Genomic DNA, 26,573 nt, shown 5'->3' on the forward strand with positions numbered 1-26,573 from the left:
ATTGGAAGATGCAATTATTGTCCCATATATGTGATACCCTTGTAAGGAAGGTGGGCTGCTTGTCCTTTCTATAACTTTTTCTTCAAGCATCTTTAGTCAACACCGACTTAGGCAGACACATGCTAGGACCAGACGCACCTCATGGGTGCTTTGCTTTTCCAAAAAATGCGAGGACTTGTACCAGGGGCTTTGACACATGGCTACCCATGACTTTTTTCTTCCCGCTTGTCACTGGCATCGGGAATCAGCATCCTGATTACCATCATCGCCACTGACATCAAGGAATACAGCACTTGATTGTCTGGTGGAGACGCATATACCTATGGCCTGAGCCAAGTGAACACCAATTCATAAGGAGGTCAGCTGTGACACAAACCTGCACATAAGCAGCCATACACTACAAACCTAAATCTCACCGTGCACCCAAAGCTATGATCTTAACAGTCTCCTAGCAGATATAACCTCCCATCCCTTTTTACTGCCTGACTTAGTTTATTAGTTTATTTTCTCCTATAGACGATCTAGTCCTGTGATTTAATTCTCCCCTGCTCCACCACAACTCCACCTTAAATTGGCCCTGACACCTACAGTACCCTACTTCTCAGAGACGTGCTACCCACCCTCAGCCATTAGCAAACTGGGTCAGACTTCATGTCTACCAAGAAAGGTTATAAGCATATCCCTGCCTGTCCCCTAATGCTGAGGTCATTACAAATTACCTGCTGCTCTTGAATATCCATCCAAATTGCTGGCCTAATCTGCTGCAAACCATCCTTCTCACAAAGCCCTCTTTTCTGATGAATGGTGGAGTAGACTGCAGGCATCCACACCTACAACCCTCCAAAGTGGATCACCATATCATCATACAAAATATTTTCTGAAGGTTTGACCATAAATGTCACCTCAAAGACTTCCTGGCCTCCACAAATACCTCACAGCATATTGCAAACCGTCTTTACAATTGTAAACTCGCCTTATTATAACACAAAAACTGCAACTAAGGATCACAATTTGGACCTGACAAAGTCTCGGATGATCAACCGCAAGGGGAATAGCCACGCTCACACTCAAACAAAACCCTTTAGTCATCTCCCAGGACCTATGCTCCCCCTGAGCTCTCCCACTAACTTAAAGCTTGCCCCCTCCCAATTTGTAATAAACCCTCTCCTTGTAAAACTAAAGGTAATGTTCAATTTGATCTGATAAACGCTAAATCCGCAATTAAGAATACGGCTAACCTCGCAGACACCATAAAATAACTCCACCTAGAACTAGATTACCCTTATTGACCTCACTGCTCTCAACACCATTTTCCCCCAACTCAAATGTATACAATGCCCAAAGCTAACTGTCATACTAAACAGTTAGTGGAGTATGCTGTATTCACCCAGAGGAATTCTGAAGTAACATTATTAAGACCAAGTCTTACAGCTCCTTTGAGCAATTAGCAGTGAAATGCCTTCTGAATGTGAACCCATCCCCCAAAGTTCTCATAGCATACAGATCTCATGGCTACAATAAGCAATTCCTCACAACGGGTTGAACCTCATGGTAATAGCCACAAACCCTGCTGACAGAGCAATTACTTGAGGAGACCCAAAGGAAGCGTGCCGCATACCTACTCGAGAATACAATGAACTTGGGCTTCACTCAACTCTCTTAAGGTCCTTCTTATGGCCATAGACTGCAATGGATTCCAGGTCATCCTTAACACAGGTATAAACAGCATCAATTCCACCACCGATGATGCACCTCCATCTCCCTTCTGATTGCTTAAAAATCTCCTCCCGACTCCCTCCATTCTTAAAACACCCTCATGGGAGCTCATGGTTTTAGGACCCCCCCAAAAAGAACATTTCTATTGCAGTTTTTGCAAAACATTTTAGGAGCCCACCCCCAGTAACAACATTGTGATCCTCCTACACTCTTGAATACCCTCCATTAGGCCAGCACTTTAAGTGCCCAAAAAGTCAATCGAAAAACCCCAACAAGAGGTTCATCATCTATCTCACAGTCCTCAAATGAGAAAACAAAATATCGAAACGCATGTGGCGGAAATTAGGAAGTCTGCGTCAGACACTCAAAGGGCTACAAAAAACCAATCCAGTGGAGGGAAACAATATCTCCAAACAGAATCTCTGATGCCACAAAACAAACTGTCAACGTATTTATCATTTTAAATGAGATAATTAAAACCAAAAAGGAAGCGTTTGCCTTCCAACCATCTCAAACAGTGGTGAACGCGTTGGGCAAGTTTTGTTGACATAAGACAACCGTCATCACAGCCATTATTGGCCACCCCCACCACCCACTCAACTTTTTAATCCAGCTCTCACATCCCAAAGTCTCAATGCCCATGGAACTAAGACTTCACACCTCTGCAGACGTCTGAAAGATGGCTCTTCCAATGAAAGTTCAAGGCTAACTGTGTTCTGCCTACCTCCTTGGGACCTTCGTTGACACACTTGCGCAGAGCCTAACTGGCGTATATAATGCCTCCCTGTACTGAACACTGAGCAGACCTCAGTACTCCTAGGAAACTTAACAGAAGGTCTCACAGTAATACACTACTTGATAAACGCTAGTTTCCAGTGCAGCAATCCTTTCGAAAAGGAGATTCTCCCCAGAAGCCCATTTTCTGACCATCACTGCTTCCCAAATTGATGCCAAAGCAAAGGCCTACTGCCCACCCTAGGAAAGCAAAATGAAGAACCTGGGTATAATTTTCGACAGTGAGCTATCTTGAAGATCTCAAATGAATGCCGTGACAAGCACTTACCACGACCAACTCCATATCCTGAGAAACAGTCTCTCACTGCTAGACCTACAACAAAAGTGTCAAATCACCTACGCCTTGGGAACTTCCAAATTACACTTCTGCAACAGTATGTATAGCATAATTCCGTAAGAAGCACATCCTGAAACTCTTATCCCTGCCAAACTGTGTGGTCTGCCCAATCATGGTTCTAAACAAATGTAATGACACATACAAGACATTGAAGAGTCTCCCCTGGCTTCTTGTGCAACTGTAAAGCACCTTCCAGACACTGTGTCTCAATTGTCAGGCAGGGTCCTAACCAACAATCAACAGACTGAAACATCACCATTTGATGGAGCTGGTCTGAGTCAGCTAACATCCTGCTTAAACCGTCCAACTGACTAAAACAAACAGCAGAAATGATGCACTCCATCAAGGAACCTGGACAATACAATGCACACTGAGCTGACAGTGGAACCGCAGCACCTCAAATGCACAAGTCACTGGAGACGCCTTTTGATTTGCACACATCCTTCTTTTCTGAAGGTTGACCATCTCAGTCCATAATTTGTCACCAGGTGGGGTGGGCCTCTTCATCAGGCATCACAGGATGCACTGCGCGAGTACACAAGACAAGGATACAAGGTTTAACAGAAGTTTTATTGTAGAGAAAGCAAAACAAATATGACGGTGTGGGTAGAACAAACTAGAGGAAATATCCATACGTGCTCTCGTAAAAAGAATAACTAAAGGGCGCCCCTGTTCAACCACAGGTAATGTTCTAGACTTCCCTGCCACTGAACTAAAATGGAATAAAGGAAAGCCCCACCCTGTCATAGCCCAAAAGCATAAATGCCACTGTGTCCAGATCTGATGGCCTACAAAAGGCCCTAATGCACAGTCTGTTGGATTACTATGGTCTTTGTTTCTGGGCTATGGGCTTCCCTACCCCTCTTCCTCTGTGCCCGGGTGCTGGCGATTGTGGTCTGTGGCAGTGTTGGGAGTGGGTGTGCACTTGTAGCTACCCATTAGGGGTCCTTGATGTTTACTGGAGTGGTGAGGGTGTTAATGCCCCTGTGACTGCCCCTTGCCTTAGTGTGGGGACCCAGTTGGGGTTCTTTGAGCATCCCTCTAATACCTACGCTGTGTCAAGCCTCCACTAGCTTGGTGTGACCCCCATTTTACTTTGACCACCTTCCTGTCAGTCGCCCAGAATTAGGTAGAGGACTTTGTCACAGAGAGAAGAAACTTGCTGAATTGCTAGGCATGAAAACCTTTCACCTTAATCGTTTCCTGAATGTATGTTCCTGATGCCAAACTGTTGCCTGCTCCACCCTTTATCCTCTTAGCACTTTGCAGCATGTTACAAGATATCAAATCAGTGCAAAATAACTAACATCAATGTAATTACCTCGCCATTAAAATAGCAGAAAATCGTAGCCACCAACAAACCCTGAAAAAGAAACCAGAAATGTTTTGGGATTTTAAAAAAAACATTTGGTTACATCTGAAATACAAAACGTAATTTCATAAAAAGCATATTATGCAAAAGAATTTCAATTTTCTGCCGAAAACTAAAAATGCAACCTATAAAGTTGTGTTTTCACTATGCATTGTGTTTAGCTTCACATTACAAGCACACTAAAATGGTGACTTGGCAGAGTGTAAAATCCTAATATCGAGCTGTACCATCCACTTTTACTCCCTAAGAAGAGGCAACAAGAGGGAGTAAAAAACCTCCTGGTAAACAATAGGAAACAGCAAACACACAGGAGACTGTTTTTATCCACACGGCTTCATGGATATGTTCAGATCAGTGGTACCACCAGAGAAGTGCCATCGGCGACAGATCTAGTTTCATTACTGCCTAATCCAAAAATGTATCTTTTAATTTGTAAGAATAATTTAGAGCAACGAGGTATGAATTAACAAAAACACATGTTTTAGCGTTACAATCTATGTCTACTTGCCTAATAAAAAGGCCCCCATTTTTTGTTTTTGTAATCATTTTTTTTACTGCCTAAAAATCATTTTAATCCCAACCTCAAAAAATAGGGGGCTAAATACTCTTACTTCAAAATCCTTTCAGGAGCTCGGAGCACAACACATGGTATTAGTTGAACTTAAGGGGCAGATATCTGTCGAGAACCATTAATAGTGCATCAATGTTGAGCACCCACATTAACAAGAACATGGAACCACCAAACAGGGCACCCACTGGGGCAATTACTGTCCAAGCTTAACTATGAAAGAAGGTAGAAGCCTCCTGACCTTGTGGGTGTTATGAGCGAATGCCAAAGGTAGACTGGACTAGCAGAAAGAGGAGAAGGAGTTGCTGACAAAAAAATGAGGAGGCCAAGAAAAAAATCCACATAGTAAAATAGGTACATGGCAGGGGTGGGTACGTCATGTGGGCCCAAAAGCTGGCACGATATGAGTCCTGGAAAATGATAAGCTGGAGAGTAACCTGCTGGGGGCTCTTGCCCAGATAGTGGTAGTAGCTGCAAAGCCACAAGTGGCAACTAAAGAAATGTTGCATCCTAGAAGAACCTCTTGGCTCATGGGTGGGGTGGTTGGCAGGGGTTGGGGGAACCATGAGATTAAGTGATTTGAAGGACACTTTTCTGGGTGTGGATGCCCTGGGAGCTTGTATTTTATCAAAGGGACCGAACACTGGACTCAGACTGGTAATCTCCCAGCCCGCCCCCCTCCGAGGGTTCTATTGCTATTAGTACCCCGACACGTTGTACCAGGGTACTAATGGTTTATTTTTCTCGAATTGAGAAACGGCGTGTTTCTCAACTCCAGAAAAATAATGCAAAAAACATGGCCGCCATGGATCGGGGAGAAGGGACTAAGCATAGTCCCTTCTCCCTTTCCATGGCGGCTCTCCACTCCTTCAGGGAGAACACTTAGGTTTCAAGCTGCCACCGGATACCCCTAGGGTAGGTGTTCTTTCTGTCTACCATTTTGTGCTTATAGTAGTTTCCTTGTACCTGCCTGCTAACCCTCCTCTCTCCCTTACAGCCACCCAGGACCCGGTGTTTTCTGTTCCTGCCTACCACCTGTGGCCTCAATAATCGGTCAGCAAGATGTTAGCTCTTCTCTTACTGGTACTTGGGGACGGAGGCATAATAATCTTCGTGGACCTCAGATCTTGACAGGTGCCTATTGGGAATAACCATGCCTCCCTCATAACTACCAGGTTTCCAAGTTCCATGTGTGACATCTCAACCCAGTCCTGGTTGTTCCTATTGTATGCTGAGATTTGCAGGTCCATACATCTCCAAGTCCCAGAATGCAATGGGAAAAATCAAGATTGGATACAGGTGACACGAATGGAGCTGGCAAACTTGGCAGCTATGCTCTATGCAGCCTTCTTTCCTCAGCTACCATTAGAAATGCTGGCCTTTGCTTTTGGGTGGCACACTGTTTTGCCTTTAGGTTAGATGGCTCCAAAGTCCTCAACAGAGGGTTGTGTATAAATCTCCCTAACACCAGCTACCTTTTGTAAATGAAGGAGCCTCACAGGTATATATTTGCGTCTGTTTGGGAAAAGCCATGTAAAGCCATAGATGTACTCAGAGCATGATATCAGTTTAAGAAGATGTTCACAATCAAGGTCATACTTTATCTTAACCAGTCACCTCAATTAAAATAATAGGCCAATTTTTCTAAAACAAATGTTAGCCTGTGGCATTACAAATTGCTTCTTGGAATTGATTATTTGATGCCACCTCACTAGAAAGTTAGGACCACCCAATTAATCATACAATTCCTTTGGCAACAAACACATGATGGACATGATGGCTCTTACCTGATAATGAGTGAATATGTGCATCACGTAGTAGTATACCTCCTCTGCAATCCTTCCTTCGGGGCCCCAGGGAATCAGCACAAACTGAATCCCAAGGAGGGGCACCAGAATGAGCGTCGCCCTTACTGCTTTCATGTACAGGTTGGATTCTGCTTGGTGCGTGACCTTCAATTTGGTTATAAGAACTCGAACAATATTCAGAAGGAAAAACAGATTCACCTGAAAGGGAGAAACATTTGTTAGGAACTGCTATGCCAATGGCATGCAACAAACACTATTTGAAAGGACACACAATGTTCTATTTATGCTTGAATGCTAACTTGCCCCTCCTAAACGGTAAAATGAACAGATTACAATAAGGATTCAGTCTGCAACCTTTGGCCCTCCATAGGTTTTGGACTACAACACCCATCAGCCCTAGTCAGCATAGTGAATGGTGACGAATCATGGGAGTTGTAGCCCAAAACAACTAAAGAGCCCTGCAGTTTGCAGCCCCTTGCAAAGTAGTTCAGTCCAGTTATATTCAAATCCATGTAGATCATTGGAAATTCTGAATATGCCTGGATTTGTGTACATGTGGCCACCTGTTTTGGGTTTTTGGGACATCAGACACATAATCCTCTGGTACATATTATGGAAAGGGATATTATACTACGTGAGAGTGTTTTCCTCATATCCATGTATATTTTGTGTAGAGATGCACCGATGCAGGGTGGTGTGCTTCTTTCAAACAGGTTCTTTCTTCACAAAAACATTTCCACTTAACAATTCAACTTTAAATGGCAGTACGTAGTGTGACAAATCCTTGGATGTCTTCCCTTCTCCCCTACGGGGAGCCCCTTGCTATGAGGCTAGGGAGGTGAGGCTGCTACCTGATAGTCCCCCTGGGGGTGGTACTCAGTGGGTGGATCTAATGCAGAGGGATCCCCCCTATGGGACAAGGGACGACTGTCTGGGAAGAACGTGGTACACACAAAGCATATCCTCACCTCTCACATCCTCTTACCCTACACAGAGTCCCATAATCTGCCATGTACCTCTGTAGGGTAGATAACCTGACCTCCCTAGAAATTATGGGGATGAGGAAGAGTAGAGACTACCTATGTGAGTCATATGCAGAAAATGGGAGGAAGAAGAACACAAGAAACCCACTTTAGAGTAAGATCATCAATACTGAGACGAGGAGGAGGCGCAGAGCAATGCAGGGTGCACCGTGGGACCAACATGAGTGGTCCAGACAATGTGAAATAAAAAGGGGAGAAGGACTTTACGACCTGTCAGATCCTTCCTGGAGGGACTGTGAACTTCGAACGCAGCCGAAGCAAGGGAGACGCCAGGACTGCAGAGGCCGAGACACTTGGCCACTAACAGAGGCGTCCCTGGTAACTCTCACGTGGTCCGAGCAAAGAAAAAGGCAGAGGGCAGGACAACCAGTCGATGAGGAGGGCTGGTGTGTTCAGAGACCTGGAAGTGCACCGTCGAGTGGCAGAGGAATACAGCGAGGATGCCGTAGTTCGTGCAGAGGCCACGAGAAGTCTGAGTAGGGATGAAAACCCTACAGACAACCAGAGGTTACTGGTAAGAAGCGCTGGGAGGTCTGGGTAGCCGGGACGGTTGGTGGGACCCACCCAGGGGTGGAGAGGTCACAAGGAACGGGTCCGGGATGAGCAACAGATAACGAACTGACTCCAACGCCATCTTACCAATCACAGTACCTGGCAAGGTAGTGAGCCAGGTGGTCTGTGAGAGAAAGCCCAAGGGACGAGAGCGCGCACCCCCTGGTACTTGTGAACATTGTGAGAAAAGCCAAGAGAAGGGAGTCATTCTCTTGGCATTGTGAGACACCTAAGAAAGGCCAGGGGAAGGGAGTAATTCCCCCTGGTGTTTGTGAACATTGTGAGAAAAGCCAAGTGAACAGAGTCATTCTCTTGGTATTGTGAGAAACCTCCGAAAGACCAAGAGAAGGGGATCATTCTCTTGACCTTAAGGTTTCGAGCTGGAACATTGCTTTATTTGTCAACATTGTGGGAAGCCTGAGAAAGACCAAGAGGGGAGGCACTCTCTTAATAATAAGGCTTTGATTCAGAACTTTGCTTTATTTTGTAAGAGAGTTTTTTCAATCCGGAGCTTTGTGTGCTGCACTTGAAAAGGACTGCAACCTGGGGAAGGCGATCTCTACCTCAGGAAATAGTCCCTTTTAGACTACTGGCATAGTAGTCCCCTCCACAGAAGAAGAGAACCATGCTTCGACATTAAGAAGACTTGCCAACCTTTTAGTTTAATTAGAAGTGTAAGGGAACGAAATAGGTTTTGACACAGGATGGTGGACTTTTGATTTCAGACATTCCGACACATCCTTAGTATTGAATTTAGGCAGGGAAACCCCTCTTAGTAATAGGGTCAGGTAGGGTTTTTCCTTTATTTTCTACCAAAATAAAAGTCTTTAGCAACAATCATCCGACTTGTGTGTCAGTCTCCTCCTTCCACACCCTTACAGTACACATAACAGCTTAAATTAGTTACTTTAATTGTAAAACAAATCTGCTGTTTGCAGAATGTTGGGTGGTTAAATGGGGACGAGTAACTTGGGTGATCAATGCAGGAGCAGCCACACTCAGCTGTTTTCCTGAGCTCTTGGTTGCTGATTTTCCCGTCTCCTCAAAAGTCACTCGCACCATTAGATCAGTCAAGCAGCAGATGGAGTTGTATAGACAATGGCTGTTCATGGTCCTTCAGTCAGGGATATATCAGTATGCGTAACATAGTGTAACAAAGTCCTCTGCCTAGACTTGGGGACCAACAATGAAGTCCTCTAAGGGGACAGGGCCCACCGGAGATAGTGAATGATGGACCTGGATGTCCTCGTACTAAGGCAGGGGACAGTCCCAGGAGCACCCATATATCCACCGCCTCTAAAGAACCTGATGACCACCAAGTTGATAGTCACAGGAACATTTACAAATCCGCCCCCTGTTTAGACACCAAATACCACCATAGCGAGAGAAAAGAGAGAGACTCAAAGAAAATGAAAGATGCGCTTTTCCATTGGAGGATGAGTTGGAGGATGAGTTGGTACCATCTAGAGGGAGGTGGATTGAGGTGGTTGGAGGAAAAGGGTCATCTGGTGTGAAGGGGGAGAAGGGTTTGGAGGAAAATAGACACAATGTCATCTGGGAAGGAGGTCAGTGAAAATCTAGAGGGGAAGATAAAGTAACAACATGTAAGGATGGCAGAGAAAAACAGATGACCCTAGTCATGGAGGTTCCAGTGGACCAGGCCGGTCCAGGGCAGAGTTTAGAGACAGCAAGAGGCACGAGATGGTGCTCTCTGCCTGGGGATCTAGGAGATTAAATCAGAGATAGCAAGGAGCAAAGGACCAAGACCCTAGAGAAGGGAGGTGGTCAGGGGAACCAAGGCCTCCCTCACACAGCTCTTGTCCAACAGAGATACATTTTGGCTATGTTAACCAGATTCAGGCAAGGGGCATAGAGACTTGGCTGAATCTGTCATCTTGTATGGACCTTCCTGCAGAGTCAACAGAAGAAGCTTTGGGAACCCTGCAAACCCACAGCCCGATGACAAAGACCATGGTGATATAAGAGACAGTGGATTAGAGCCAATAAAAGGCCAATCGAAGAACTGAGTCTTTCCTTGCTTTTGTACACAATCTGACACCTCAGTTTTATTTGTTTATTCTCCAGAGAGACTCCACCACACATTTTGAGATACCCCTTTCTTTACTTAAGAGATAAGGGTGAATACCTGAAGGAATATTGTCCTTTTCTGAATGGAAGCATACTGTACTGTATTTATTGGATCTGGGTTGTCTGATCGCAAATGTGTTGTTTTCGGCTTGACTGCCCGCACTGTAACTGCTCGGGCCCCCGTTTTGATCATTCAATGTAAACAGGAAACCAAGCAATTTCTGTCCCCTGCCCCAAATCTTAGGGATGCAGGGGACACCCATGCACCCACGAACCCCTAAAATACCAAAGATGGGCAGCAGGGGACACACCAGGGATGTCCTTTAGGGGTCACACCTGTGACCTCTGTGGTCTCCCTTGCTACCCCTAAATAAAATGGAGGCTCCTGGGCTGTGCCAGCAGCATGTGGCTCTTTGTTTTTGGAGTGGCTGGTTTCTGATAGCTATAGCCATTAAGATAGCTCAGTGGGTTGAGTGCTCACTGCTGCAATCTGTGTGTGATGTGCAGGATGCATGTTCGACTCCCGGCAAGGTCAACTCAGCTTTTCATCCTGCTGAGGTTGATAAATGAGTACCAACACAGGTCAGGCAATATTGTATGTATATTTGTTCTGTATTATGTCCTTAAGTATAAGTGCTAGGCTATATAATAACACATCATTATCACTTGGGCTTGGACGTCTGCTTGCATTCACAGTAATTTGGTAATATGGGCCTATACATACTGAAATTAATGATACATATGATGATCCATTGTGTAAATGTATATCACTTTACATTGAGATCGTAACCATATTTTCGTAGTGTACTTAGAAACAATGCTATGTGATGCCCCTTCCTGTTTGGTCAAGGGGTGAAAGGGCGTGTTCCATCGCTTCCTGTGATGTCACTTTGGGGTGGGGTCAAATGACATCACTTCCTGTGATATTGTCAGAGGTCAAGGGTTGTGTGATGTCACTTCCGGTACCCCTGGTATTTTGGTGAAATGACATCCCTGTGACACCCCTGTATCCCCCGCTCCTCATGTTCTGTATTTTCAGCCGCAATCTAATTGGTAACACCCAAATCGAACAAAACGTCAATTCGGACAGTTTTTTTTCCATTAATTTATGTGTTACATATTTATTCATTTTACCTGAGCACTTATGGACATTTCCAGCACTCACATATACCTAAACCACGACAGGAGTTTAGAGAGCTGATGTAAACCAGTTCAGCGGGGTAGAGCCAGCCCTTTGGTACTGCGTAGATTTCATGGGCCCAGTTGATCAGATTGGGATGCTTTGCAGAAGGCTAGCAGCAAGGTTTGGTATTATTTGATAAAAAATATTTGCACACCAATGGACTTTCAGCAGGAAGGAGCTTCACCCGAGATTATAGAATAGGTCTTTTGTAAAAAGAAGGAAGCATGAACCACGTTGTATTTGTGCAGAAGAAAGGAGAATGTCTTCACCCTAAATGGTGTTTGGGATGAGTCCGATCCTGGTAACTTGATGCAATTGTTGATAATTTTTCAATTATCCGCAGTTTAGGAGGAAGCAATCTTACAAACCATAACAATCTAAATACTGGAGCAAACTGGCTACCACGAAACAAGCATACACTTCTCTGAGACTTCAAATGATATGGCATTTATAACGTGCCTAGACACGAGTGTGTCTAGGCGCCAGAAGACAAGGGAGAGAAGACAAAGGGAAGACAAGACAAACGATCTTACTAGGCCTTGTGCCATTCAGATCGTGCAAGTGCGACACATGAAGTGCAGCGGGTAAGGAGAGGGGGACGTGCAAAGGAGAAGGTAGGGGGAAAGTGCGATCATGGCAGCAGGCTAAGAGTAAGTGCAGCCAGTGCAGCACAGGGGGGCTTTAGGGGATATAGTTACAGCCCCTAAGTGCACAGTAGGCTACGAGGCAGTGCAAGGAAGACGGGTCACTTGTGAAAGCCCCTCTGTGTTTACCACTATAAACACACATAACCTTAACTAGGCAAGTGGCACTGCAACTAGATCCACCCTGCATTGCGCAATTATCGAAGCACACTGTATTTAGCTCAGTATTAGGAGTATTAAAGAATTTTGTTTAGGTGTAGACTCATGTGGCTTTGGTTTACCAGAGATGATGTTAAAGTACTGGATAGAGTCCATTTTTTACTTAAACACTGTGGCTAAGAACCTTGGACCCCTTATGTTGTCAATATTTTTCAGTACTCGAAACAAAGGGTGCTGTTCGATGGTCTGTTAGAGAGCATCTTAGGCGATAGACACCTCTTCTGCAGCCTGTACTGGACAGTAAGAGCTCTGTATAAGGTTAAAAGACTAAAGCAAAGTGAGCATGTCTAACATGTGCTGCTGAACACCATTACCAGTCAATACAGCCCTCCAGGCAGATGCTAATCCCCAGTATCCGGCCCACAGGTTGCATCATCTAAGGCTTGGTGCTAATGCAATGAAAAATAATTGTTTCCCTTTCCTGTATCCCTTCCTTTCCTCTTCCCTCCCAGGCCACTATAGTCGCTCTTTGTTATACTTTGAGTTGAAGAGGGAAGGACTTCAGTGGTCTGGGAGCAAAGAGGAAAGGAGGGAAGACTGCAGCAGAAAAGTACATTTTTCATTTTTTGGGACATTTGCGGTAAACAAATACAGGTAGCAGGGGAAGCAGCGGGAGCCGTTCAGATCTTGCTCTAAATCCAGGCTTGTACCAATGGGTCCAGCCCATGTTCAGAGCAATATGATTGCTTTCTAAGCCCATACCGGTTGCTAGTATATAGCTTGACTAGTGACATTAGGAACTAACAGTAATGCAAAGATTCAACTATAATGCTTTGTATCATGAAAGCATCTCTAGAGAATCTCTATTGGGTGAGCTGCACACTGCTGCTGTCTAGGAGCCTTAGTGACAGCTAAAAGGGTGCTATCGTTTGGCAAACGTTCATGGAAAGTGTTACACTGCAGGTGTGCAGCTTTGCAACATGCTCATCTCCCACTCCTTTCTTTGCCCTTCCATCTAGCTGTGTTTTTTGGTTCCCGGCGTAGGAGACAATTAGATCTGATGACAGGAACACGCTGGATGCGATGTCTTTTCTTAAGTTTTAAAACAGTTTTACTTAACGGTTCTTGCAAAGACATCCACCCATTGTAGTATGTTGATAGCCATAAACTAATACTGATAGTCAAGAACAACTGGCAGGTGTGCTGTTTATGCACACATTTCACATAGTGCATGCTTTGCATACTAGCACATGGAGATTGCTATTGACCTCCTCTCAGCCAATCAGAATGTATAGAGCGCAGTTAATAACTAATGGTATTGACTGCATTCGGAACATTCTTATTTTAAAAGCAGTCACCGAAATAATAATGCAATTTCCAGGCATGATGTATTTCAACAAGACTCTTGGGCCTGTTTTTTCACAACAACATCATATTTAATATAGAAAAGGGAGACCTGAAACAAGGGAAAATGCTTTTACTTTCTTATAGACAAACCTTTTACTTTTACACGACCCCTAAGGAATGCTCATGTTAAACCGTCTCCAGTTTAATCAAGTTTGCAATTGAAATGCCCAGCTTATGAAGACAACCTTGTTATTTAAATACTACTAACTATAAATACATTCAATTTACTAAATTTGTTGATTTTACTTTCTCATTATGAATCTATTGCTTTTTACTTCACCACAAAAACTCCAAAACACGATTTACTAGTACCACCATGTGCAATAGCCTTATAGACCTCGAGAGGGGTCATTATTACTAGGGATAATGACCCTTGCCCAATTTATGGCCTAGGACTATCTGATTGTTCCGTTGGTTGAATTTTCCCAGAGGAAACAATATGGCTTCAATACACTGCAGTAATATGTCTAGTAGGTTGCCAAAGACGTGAATCTGAAGAGAATTATTTTTATGTTATTAGAACAAAAATGTATGAAGATGAGTATATTATTATGTTAAGTGTATGCTGTGAATAAATAATTTGGCAATTCAGTCCCAAAAAGTATTTGTACCTGTATAAGGGAAAAACGAGCCTTCAAACACCATGAAAATGTAAACATCTGATACTTAGCGAGTTGATGCCTGAACTGAGCAAATCATGTTGGTGACAATTTTGAAAATCTTTGCCCAAAAGTTGTCTAAATTGGGGCAATTAACTAATATTTCTTTTTAAATATGAGTTATTTCAGAATAAGAACATCCTTTAAATATAAGCTGATAACCAATTCACAATATAAAATAAATCTCACAAGTAAATGTTCAGTTAATGCCAGTGTGGTAGCATGTGTGTTTGGTCTGAGAAGTCTTGCTCTCCACTCTGTCTTTGCAGGGTCATCAGCGCCATGTGGTCCTGCCATCCCTCCTAGTGTCCCTTGGACTCTAACTTTCTCTTGTCCAGAATGCTGCAGCCTTTTCTCTTTTTCCCGGGATTTTTGTGGATCCCGCCCTTTCCTGAATTGGCCAAATCTGGTGGATGCCTGGGCACTGTACTTTAAGGAGGGCATAAATGATCAAGGCCCTCCAGTCAGAGACAGGCAACAAGGGAGAAAATATGGAGAAGAAATATGTTGGGTATGAACTGCCTTCTGTCTTTATCGCCATCAAGGCATACGATAGGCTTTGACTGACAACTCTCCTCTCTAGTTGTACGGGTCCTGTTACCCCTTTGCAGTTTATATGAAACTTGGGATCAAATTATGAATTATGAACACATTAATACATTTAAAATTTACATAGACATTAAGCCAGCAATCTACAACAGAAACACACTAAGACATTATTTTTTACTAATTATCTGGGATACGTAGATTTTTACTTCTCCATAACAATAAACTACCATTACCATCAGCTTTGGGTGCTGAACTGCACCCCCTACTTCAGAAAAGGTACTGCCGAAGCTGTAAAGTAACCTCAGAACTCGAAAATGGGAGGCACGTAATGACGCAATGTTGAAAATTGGAAGCAATTTATATGGCTTGCCTGGGCAGATATGTGTCACATTATGATAGTATCAAGGAAGAAGTATTCTGGCACTATTGTTTAAATGGTGAGACTAATGCACTTCATTTGGAAATGTATCACACATGGTTAGAAGTTATGAAACTGCTGAAGCAATGAAATGGTTTAACTGAATCGATTGCACTAAGAAGCACTAATCACTTTAATGATGAAATACTTGATAAAAGCCTATTTTACAATATGATTATGGTATTAGGTGAATTTTATGAAAATGTGTTATGATTTTATGAAATAGGCACACGTGATAAATGTAAAATGCAAATGATGTGAAGATTTAATCATGTAATGATGTGATATAGATATTGGATATATTTTCTAATTTTGAATTTTTGTATTTTTAAAATGTAATGTTTTCATATGTGTAAAGTTTGTAATTAACTAAACACATTAATAATAAATAAAAAGTATGTACATGATTTTGTTCCAACATATAGCTAGAGGGGTTTTGAATGCTGGAGGGATGGGGGATGCAAATCTGTCTCATCTTTGTCATGACGGAGCTATTGGCCCTTTTACCGACTGGTGGGAAAGGTTTAAAATTGGATCAGAGGAACACCTCCATTATGGTTAACTTCATTTTTGGGTGCTCATCATACACTTAAAGGGAGGCTCCACGAAACAGCTGACTCATTATGAAAGTATTATTTTCTCCTCACATGAACCCAAAGGTTTAATTACAAATTACACGATTCTTGTAGCTCCACTTGATACTAACACCCATAATTATGGACACTTTGCCTCTAGGAATTCTAAAATGTAGTTAATTTGTATCTGATTTTGACTGGTGGAATGCGATGTGGATGTAGAGAGAGGAAGGGGCAATTGATGCAACATTTGCGTTAGGAGATCTGTACTCCTTTTTTAGACCAGTCTGAAAAGTACATCAATTTAGTGATCCCTATTTTAAAATCAATAAAATCATTTTTAATCCAACATCTTTTCAGGATTTGGGTTAAGATCAATCGGTCTTACCTAACAGCAAGAGAGACTCAATATCCCCCAGCTTCCTTTTCACATAATGAAGCTATGTGATATGATGTCCTACATCGCTAATCATAAGGTCATTAAGAATACCTTGGATCACAAATACGGTGGATTTGACCAAATCATAATTCAAAATCAAATAGGTTTCAATGTAATATACTCTGCAATATATTGGCCACCTAGTTCACAATGAAAAGTATATAGAGGCGAGGAACCTGAGGAACCGTGCACCCATTGTTTTCCAGCAGTGACAAGCAATGTGAGTTTCCGAATCCAAAGCGAACTGCTCCTTATACTGCCAGCTTAATTGATTTTGCATGGTATGTGTTAAGAATTGCCCCAACTGGATGATTGCCAATCTACGTGCAGATTGGAAGATGGCTGTGTTGGCCTGTTTTCCTAGATGCATTGCTTCTCGCATGGCTGGCTCCTCCCTGAGAACTTGAGAAAAAGATGCCGAAATTATCGAAAGGCTGGGCTCAGTATAGTTTACGAGCGTTATAATACACATACACATTTCATAGGCATGAAGGTATTGGTCCCAGTTGCATTGCTTTCGGATAGTGACAATGAGCCCATGATAATTCATAAACTTGGTGTACTTAATTGGCTCGAGTATCTACGTGTAAGTACCTTGGCATCATCATAGATGGCACATTAAATTGGCTTTTACAACTGACCACAACTCAATTAAAAACAAAACAACGGTTAGGGTCTCTAAGAATATGTGCGCTCAAACAAGGTGGATGCTCAGTAAAATCAATTATCAATATATACCAGGCTAAAATTCGGCCCATGATTATTTATGGGGTGGACAAATTTGGGCACACAAGCAAAGAAAAGAACTAGACGATCTTGAAAAGAAATGCTTAAAAACCTTACTTCGATCACCATCAACCACTCCAATTGATTATGTCTATCTCGAACTTGGCCTTTGTAGAGTGAGCTCTCTTTTAATACTGCTTAGGGCTCTTTGCTATCAGTACTGACCCAGTGTTATTATTCATTAAGATCATTCTTAAAAGGCAAATCTATTGATTACATTTATGACACAGACAGTGGTGCTTCTGCTTATCTAATGCTGTAGCAAATTGTAGTTATGATATATAGGTTAACCACCAAAAAAGTTATTGAGCTATATGACTATGAATTTGTAGTCATACATCCCTTGTGCAGAGTTAATATCGGACCATTTATTCAATATAGACTAGAGCAGTCTTTGTCTCCTGCATACCTAATTTCTAACCCTAACAATTATATCCTTTGGATATACCTCAAAATAAAAGTCAATTTAGTAGAATCACTTGAAGTTGTGGGTGTTAGATTAAATATTCCCAGAATAGAGAGACAGTGCAGGTTGTGCAGTGAAATAACTGTTGAAACCGCAAAACACTTGTTAATTGATTGTGACAGTCTTAGGTTTATTCACAGTGATTTCCTCATGGCATATGGCAATGTTGAAGCAACTATGCTCCAACATTTGGATTGTTACATGGCTTGCAAGAACTTTAACTTGATTTATCATAGCACTAAATTATGGGAAACCATCAAGGAAATTCTAGATGAATTAGTCAACTAATCTGCTTGAGTACATGGAGCCTGCCTGTCTTTGCATTTATATTACCAGGAGCTTATGTATATTTTTCAGGTTTATATTTATTGCTGTGTGTATTATGGATTAATGTTATTTTTGTATTTGTTTATATATAAAGTCTTGATGACTAGAGTATACATGCAGTACAAATAAAATGACCTTTGACTTTGAGTTAGTGACCATGAGCCCATGATAATTCATAAATTAATGAGCACCTGCAGGGGTTGTGGCATTTGGCACATCATCTGCAGCAAGAAAAAGCAGTACACTCGACCAGCTATAGAAGAAACATCTCCAGCTATATCCAGGCAGTCACTATGATCATTGATATAGGGGTTGAAGAGAAGGGGTGCGAGAATACACCCCTCTCCTACTGATGGGAACAATGATGACCAGTTTCAATCTGAGCCAAATCTGATGGGAACAATGGGACCTCTATGCATTTATATCAGAATGTGCAATAACACATTTCACATTCCCTTCTTGGGTACAGGCAACTAAACATGGCCCCTGTCCATACCGTCAAAGGCATATAAGAAGTCCATAGCAAATTAAGGTCTTGTATCCAGCCACAAACATGTTAACAAGAAAATAAAAATGTAATTATTGTTTGCTTGTTTAAATGTACTTAAGCCTAAGCAAATCCAAATTGTACCTGTGGTGCATTTAAGATGTTACACACTAGTAATCTGTATGGCAAGATAGCTGGGTGGGTGCACACAGCGACTGATGCAGTGTTAGATTGCAGTATTAGAAATTATTTATTTTACAACAAGACCAAACAAACAGGTGGTAGTGTCAGAAAGCAAAAAGAAAGTCTCTTACAACTGTTCCAGGTGTAGAGACCTTCCATTCCTACTGGCCAGTCAATGTGATAACCTTGGTCTTTATCTTGTGATTGCATGTATTGCTGGGTTTCCAAACCCTGGTCGGTTACACACGTAGATCGGGGCCTTCTGCGACTGGGGTCCTCTGGGCTTGTATGAGTTTGCAGGTCTCCTCCACCAAGGCTAAGCAGTGGCCTAGTTTTTCCAGAAGTGCCTCACTCTCTTGGTCTTTGGGGCATAGGGCTTGGTGTGCTCCCGCCAGTTAACCACCTCCCTGTTCTTCAGTTCTGGTCCCATGGGCACTTCCTCAGCAACCCTCACTAGCATAAGTACCCTCATTCCCTGTGAGGGTGCACCATCTTGCACCTCCTCATGCCTTAGCTTGGGTCTTCTCTGGGACGAATTGGCTCACTGGAACCTCCCTGATCTTACTGAGTTAGAATACCTTAAACCATTCTCTAGTTTAGTAGGGGTATCACCCGCTCTCTCTTTCTGATGGTTCACCTCCATTCCCCAACAACTCAGCTCATCCGGGTGATACTTCACTCCCACTCAAATCTCGTCCACTCCCCAACAACTCTCCTCTTTTTCAAGGCACCTCTCTCCTGCTCTAACATCTTCTAGATGCTCCTCTAACTCCAACTGCTTCTGCTCTCCTTCCAGTCCTAATTTCTCTCTCCACCAAACCCCCTCCTCCAATTCCTACTGGAACTCCCTTCAGTGCCAGTCTGGTTTGCCTGCATTATATAGCAGGGTTTCCCCCCAGCCCTTTGGGTGGTAGTCACTGCTATTGAGCACACTTGTGTGGTGAGGTCTGCCCTTGACTGTGATTGGGCCCTGGGTTGTGGATCATGTGGTTTGGAAGGGTGCTGGCCAAAGGTTACATGCCACCTTCTTTAATTTCTCTGAGGCTATGGGTTTGCCTGGAGCTTCTCCCAGTCTCATAGACACCTTGGTGCTATTGCCTGTGTAAACCTGGGTGCCACTGCTCTGTGAGCATGTAATCCTGAAGTTAGGAACCCTTGTGGTAAGCATGGAAAGCTGTTTGCTACATACATCCTCGTGGGGAACTTGAAAGTTTGTAACCCCTGCATTGTGCAAAAATTATGTTTATTTCTTTATTCACGCATTGCTCAGGCAAAACGTTTTAACTGTGGCACTTCTGAGGCCTGGGTGATAATGAGGCCCAATAAAAGCCGATTCCCCAATACGCCTGCTGCCGAAGAATATGTATTTCCTCCTCTGTGACTACCGTTGTTACACCCTGCTAATTGGTGGGGGGGAGAGGGGGAATTGGCACTTTGTGACGGTTTCTTGCCTTGGTGTGGTGGCCCAGTGAAGGTGGTCTGGAGCTCCCTTGTATACCTTCTCCAGACTATCGTCCACTAGCTTTGGGTGGTGCCTACTGCCATTGACCACCCCAAAGCAGGTCTGAAGGGTCAGGCAGTGCACTTCCTGACACCTACCGTACAGTATTGTGATTAAGTCACTTGTTTCATGTCCATAACAGATGATTAAGAATCTCTAGATGCCAGAGGGTGCCACCCGATCCTTAATGCTACACCCCGGTGGCAGTTCACAGGGGAACTCCCAGAGATCTCTAATAGCTCCCTAGGAGTAGAAGCTCGGAAAAAATATGTTGGCAGCCAAAATCAGTGTTCCTTTCATTACAAGTATCGGGTGCATGGCCTGAACCTTGTCCACAGGGCAGCAGGTGAAAAAGAAAATGAGAGTAAATCTTCAAAGATAATGCAAACTATGGGCGTTTTGCAAACCCACCATTGAAGACAGACAGAATAGCTGTTCCCAGCAGGGGTAGTTTGCGAGCCACGAACCGTGAATGCAGTGTTCCCCGAAGTTTGGCATTTCAGCTAAAGTCGTGGTAACCCTTTGCGTGGCCAGGCAATGTCATCTTGAACCGCCTGACGTGGTGCCCTCATTTCTAGCCTCAGCTCATGGGGCAGTGGTGAATGATGTACCAGTGTGTACTCTTGATTGGAGAATGAGACCACAGCCGGGATGGAACTATCAAGCACGGCACTACTTACAGAGAAACTGACCTAGCAAACAGCCTGTCTAGGTTAATTCTTTCAATCAACCACAGCAGAAAATAAGGGAGGAGAAACCTCATAGCGTGGTAGTTAGCTGGGAGATGGGAGACATTCCTGAAGTTCCACAACAGTGTGCATTATTCATTAATACCTATTCATAATGCTTCCGAAGCGGCATGCTAAAGTACTGAGTGCTGAGAGCTTACGCAGTGCAGCTTGACGCAGTGGCAACGGTGCTTCAGGTGCTTTCTTCTAACATGGCAGGAGGAAGAGGAGGAAGTCAGTCCAAAGCTTGTTGGAATACTCTGTAGAATTAAGTGGTCCGCCCGATAGCCAAGGCCCGTGCCGGGCACGGAGTCGAGCTGCTCACTGTCCTGCTGTCCTGCTTACCGACCCATCTAGTTCCCTGAAGTGGATCGGGTGAGAAAGAGAAGAAATAAAAGAAAAACTCCCATATGGTCGGTAAATACGAACTGAAAGCAGAGGAGGAAACGCTTTGACAGTAGGCCAGCCGGCATAGTAATGCTTGCTGGGGGGGGGCGGCTGCTGGCGACTCTGTCCCCCTTAGTCTTCCCAGATCCTAGACCTATTTACCCAGACCCAAATACCTCTGTGCCAGTGAGGTGAGTGCAAACAGTACCCTGCGCAGTGGCACGGTGGGAGCAGGCATCTAGAGAAAACCACCTTACTTTTCTTTTTTTAACCAGTTGTAGACTTCTGGAAATATTGGCTTTACCATATTACCAGAATACCAGCTGAGTAGCGACAAGTAGCAGTCCCACAGTCTTTGCTGGCCGAGTGGCAGGGGTCACCCGGACCATTTCAGGAAAATTGCCCAGAGTATAATCCCACAGTAAGAACAGTGTTGCACTCACGGGCTGGGACTACTAAGGTACCAGCTTTGAGCTGTTTTACTGCATGTGATAGTGGCAAATTGGACTGCTTAAGTATCTAGAGTGACCTGTATAGGTGGATCTTACCTGGTCCGTCTTTTCTTTTTATCCAGTTGACGACTGCAGGCATAGTGCCTTTGAGTCAACCGTTGTTGTTGGAGCCACTATCACTGAGACATACCTTGTTCCCCCCGGAAAATGGCCTAAACTTTGTGCGCGGGGATGCCGAAGTGTAGCCTGTTGCGGAGAAAAAAATGTTGAGCGCTATGTCTGATGAAGGGTCTGCTAATCCAAATAGGGCTGCCGCGGCACCATCTGCCGCGGCCGCTGAACTAAATTAGATGTAACATTGGTGACAATAAACACCTGGGATGTTCCCAATCTACAGCCCATGTCCCTACAGGTGGTAATAGGGCCTGAGGTGAGGTGCCTTGACTTTGGCTCTAGCTTAGACACAAAATCTGACCTAATATCAGGCAACCAGTTTCTCTCGGTAGCCCTTCCGGAGGACTCATGCTCCTTAGAGCACATAGATTCGGAGGAGTTTGCCCTTTCTCAGCACAAGGACTTGATTTCTGACACTTCCATTTTGACTCTGGCTGTGTCATGGGAACTGGCAAAATGTGTGTGTCTCTCTTTAGATTCAGCAGCCGTCTTTTTGCCAGCCCATGAACGGAGGGAAAGTGTCTGCTTGTTCCCCATTCCGAAGACTCCAGTGAACGAATCATCACCTAAGGGGGTTTCGTTGGATGGTTCTCTTGATATGCAACAGATCACTAAGCCTGCTACTTATAAAACCTTGTATCATTCTCCAGTAACTTTTAACCTAAATGGTTCCCACCAGCAGGTACACGCAAATGTGCCTACTGATGAGTCCCCCAATGACATTTCCCAGTTTTATCTAGGTTGTTAGACTCTATGGACAAGGGGCATTATGAAATGTGGGAAGTAAGGGAGGTATTGAAGGAATTGTCGGGGAAAAGGTCCTTTTTAGAAGGCTTTATTATGGCAACTGCTAGGCCTATAAATGTGCCTGCAGCTGGTAGCCCTACGAGCGAAGTGATATCTCCTAATAGGGTTGCTACTTCGCCTGAAGGTATCCAGGTTCTCAAAGGTGATTCTAAGATAGATGTAATGGCTGAAGGTAGGATTAAGAAAACCCAACCCGGTTCCTTTACTATTGGTAAGGAGATTGGGAAGGTTAACATTTTCGAGGAAGGTCAAACTGGGTTGCCGGGTCTTTCTAGCTCAGGCATGAATCTTCCAGCTAAATCCTTTCGTGAAGCGAAGCCAGTAAATCAGCAAATGAAAAAGAAATAAAAAAACCTAAAGAATCCAATTTAGTATTGCTCAAAGAGTTTAAAACAGCATGGCCTACATATTCCACGGTTAGAAAACAAGCGAGTTAGACTGGCCAATGGAAGTGCGACTAAGATAAAAGTGGATAAAGTTACACTTAAAGATGACAAATTAGAGTTGGATCCCAGGCTTCTGGTCTGAATAGTATTCCTCAAAAGACTGGTAAAAATAATACACAAAAAACAGTGGTAAATGTCAGAGGTTGGTAAATAACCAAGAAAGTATAACTGACTGCTTAACCAAGCTCGACGTACGACCAGAAACCTCTTTTAACATTAGCATTTTGACAACACACTCTACTTCTTATCTAGATGAGAGTGTGTTGAATGCTGAGTTGGAAACTTCCAATTGAAAGGGAAAGAATGACGTAGCTAAAAGCAAACAGTTAATTGGTAACGATACGAGCGAGGTTGTGACTGCGAGTCTCTTCGAGGGTAACATGACATTTTGTCAACCACCGATGGCAGTTCCTTTCGATTTGGTTAGCTCATCGGTGGCCTGGAGGAGCACTACAGAGATACCCCAATTTTTCAAACCTTGGAAGAAAAGCGTCAGATGCTTAGTAAAATAACTCTGCCAAAAACTTTAGTGAGTCAAAATCAGCCTAAGAAACAACCGCAGGCAGGGAAAAGGGTACCCCTTTGTGCTGCCCAATTTGACGGACATCATGGAGTCAAATCCACCATTACCCCAAGTAAATACCAACTTGGACCCAGGTAATAATGTTCAAGGCCTAATATTGGAGTGCAAATTTAGTCTGCAAGGTTTTTTTTCTTTAAACGGGGAATATATCCTGGCTATTTTCAAAGAATTACCAAACCTTTCACTGATCACGTACTCTGATATTTTATATCTTACGTTTTTGCAAAGTGGAAGTATTGATAGAGTCAAAATTGGGTTTTCATCTAGGTTGCTACTTGATATTGTGCTAAATGAGATCTTGCAATTTAAGATATTGGGTTATGACTTGCAAGAGGTTGCAGAGGTGTGTCGGGAGAGGCTGGACCCAGTAACATCCCCTTACACACTCTGTTGATTATTAGGGAACCCTTGATGATAAGAGTGGAAGGTATAACATCTCAGGATCATCAGGTGGGCTTTGATGGGAAAGTGTGCTGGTTTAACCCAAAGGGTGGTTTCTTATGACTGGGCCTCTGTGGTAGTTCCTTGCAAAACAAAAATAACTTGATGCAAAATTGAAACAATACATCTAGACCCTTAATGGTTTTTTCATGGAACACCCAAGGTTTTCAGCACTTGCTAAGTAAAAATTATCTATGGTCAACATTTGATGCATTTTGCCTTCAGGAAACGTGGATCATCGACAGACCTTTGTTGGATGGTTTTGAGGTGTAGTACGTCCCTGCAAATAGGGGACAAAAGCGTCAACCTGTGGGTGGCCTTCTATGTGCAATTAAGATCCACAAAGATGTAACTCTTGTTTTCTTGTTAGATGATAACCCAAATATTTTGCTGGTGAAACACAAGTGGAGGGACCATATACATCAACGTTATAGATACCTTGTGATTATTAATGTGTACTTTAGTACTGCAGGACACGACGTAGATGCTTTTATCTCAGACCTATGCTTGCTGCTTGTAATTGCTATGTCTGATGATGTGCATGTTAGTATCATGGGTGACTTTAACAGTGATTGTCTTGATTCGAATATAGAAAACCTCAACAGTAAGAGCAAGCCCCAATCTGAGGCTAAGTCTAGGAGTATAAGGTTTAGGGAGGCTATGAGTGATTGGAGTCTTATGTTGGCCAATGGTAACATACTTGGTGACATCCCCTGGACCCCAAAATTGTCTAATGGTGTGACTTTTTCAACTTTGTACTACATCTTTATTTCCCAAGAACTTTATAATCATTGCGTGTCAATGCAGGTTGACGAGTCCATTAAGGGTAGTGATCACAGACCCCTTATTTTGACCATGGATTGTGATCTAGGTCCGTTAGATCTGGGCCCCACTCCTCTTCATGTAGAGGTGGTGGAGCGGAATCATGCACTTCTCTGGATGCCATCTTTAGCAATAAGATTTAACAATGCTATGGAAAACAAAATTATTCAAGATGGGTTTGTTTGCCTGCACCCTGATGGCTACGATGTTTTTGGGCAAACTATTTTGAAGGGGTTTCAATACCCATTATCAACCATGGTAATACTCTGAGTAAGCCTTTAATTCACTCGTTTGACAGACAGACCCAGAATAAAAAGAAAGTCTTGCAAAAAGCAATTAGACTATTAAAAAAGGATGACGCAGAAAGTATTGCTATCATTAGGAATCTTAAGTGACAATATAGAAACTGGTATAAAATGCATAGAATAAACAAATGGAATAATGATGCTGAGAAAATGGTTGGTATCATGGTTCATAGGTCTGCAACTGATTTTTTGTCATTGTTAGGTAAGAATTGGTACAGTCACACTGTATGAGCCCACATAAGACTTATCTGCTTGGTATTGGGTATCCCACCGTTTGGTAAAGGTCTGTACTACACAAGTTGGTAGTATGACTGAGCAGCCAGGCCTATCTCAACAGGGGTAAATGTGAGCTGTAGATCTGTACAAAACAAACGAAATCCGTCAATATAAGTACTCAAGTTTAAATAGTTATTTATTTATTTAACATCAGTTTTAAATAAAAATTCTTTAAAAAGGCAATTCTTTGTAATGGTTCAAGTAAACTTTGGAAATACTTTTCAGAATCAATAAAGCTGGTGAATACTCTTTGGATATGCTCAATACACTTCTCGTACGACCTGAAGTGACTTTAATTACAAGGATAGTATTTGCATTCATATATCACGCCAATATACTTTGTAGACTCTGGGTTACAGAAAGGAAGAGTTATGGAAAATAAAAAGGTTAGAACAGTTTCTTAAACGGGTGAGGACAACAGAATCCTCCAATGATATCTAGGTAAGCCTTTCCCAGCAGTAACAGTATTCAACAAGTTACAACCTATGGAGGTACAAGCAATGTCAAAGTGAATGGATTTAGAAGAGTGCCTTTAGGGAGCCAGGAGAGCCAAAGACATTTGGACAAAGTCTATAGTTCTGATGCACTTCTTGGATAAAAGTCTTTCACAAAGTCAGATTGTTCAAAGGAAATTCCTCAAGACACACAAGGTGTTGGCCTGTGCAAAGGGGAGTTGAATTCAACTCAGAAAGATGTGCAAGTGCAAATCTCAAGTGAGACAGCATGACTTAAGGCAGGATGGTAAGTACACCCAAGCCCAAATAGTACCCCTGGTTAGAAGAAAAATTGTCCAGCTGGATTCCGTCTTGCTACAGCTATGCAGACCCTGGTTTCTGAGCCTCAGTCGTGTTGATAAGAGGGAGGATGTCTGGAGGGCTCCTGTGGCAGTACTCGGGAAGGTCGCCGGCAGCTACGGGCTCTCTTCGATTCAGCGGCACCACAGTTTCAGCATTTCGCAAACAGCACTGATGCAGAACAAATCTCTGGTTGGACTTTCCTTGCTGCCTAAGTCCTGTACTGTGGTGAGGGTACTCTGGATTGGGATTTAATGCTACTGTAGTGTCCTTAGGAGGCTCCTGGAGCTTTTGGC

The 26,573-nt window shown here is 43.2% G+C and overlaps 1 protein-coding gene across 2 annotated transcripts in view; it reads right to left on the minus strand.

Annotated features, from left to right (window-relative positions):
• The window catches only part of CALCRL (calcitonin receptor like receptor), a 310,549-nt gene that overhangs the window by 1,585 nt on the left and 282,391 nt on the right, over positions 1-26,573 (minus strand). For both annotated transcript variants that reach the window (XM_069615768.1, XM_069615769.1), the window contains 2 exons: positions 6,576-6,794; positions 4,170-4,211 (listed from right to left, as the gene is read on the minus strand). In XM_069615768.1, the coding sequence (XP_069471869.1) occupies positions 4,170-4,211; positions 6,576-6,794 (261 nt within the window). The remainder of the gene's footprint in view (positions 1-4,169; positions 4,212-6,575; positions 6,795-26,573) is intronic.

This window comes from Ambystoma mexicanum, chromosome 9 (genome assembly GCF_040938575.1).
Source record: "Ambystoma mexicanum isolate Mex_15411 chromosome 9, UKY_AmexF1_1, whole genome shotgun sequence".
Taxonomy (NCBI): Eukaryota; Metazoa; Chordata; class Amphibia; order Caudata; family Ambystomatidae; genus Ambystoma; species Ambystoma mexicanum.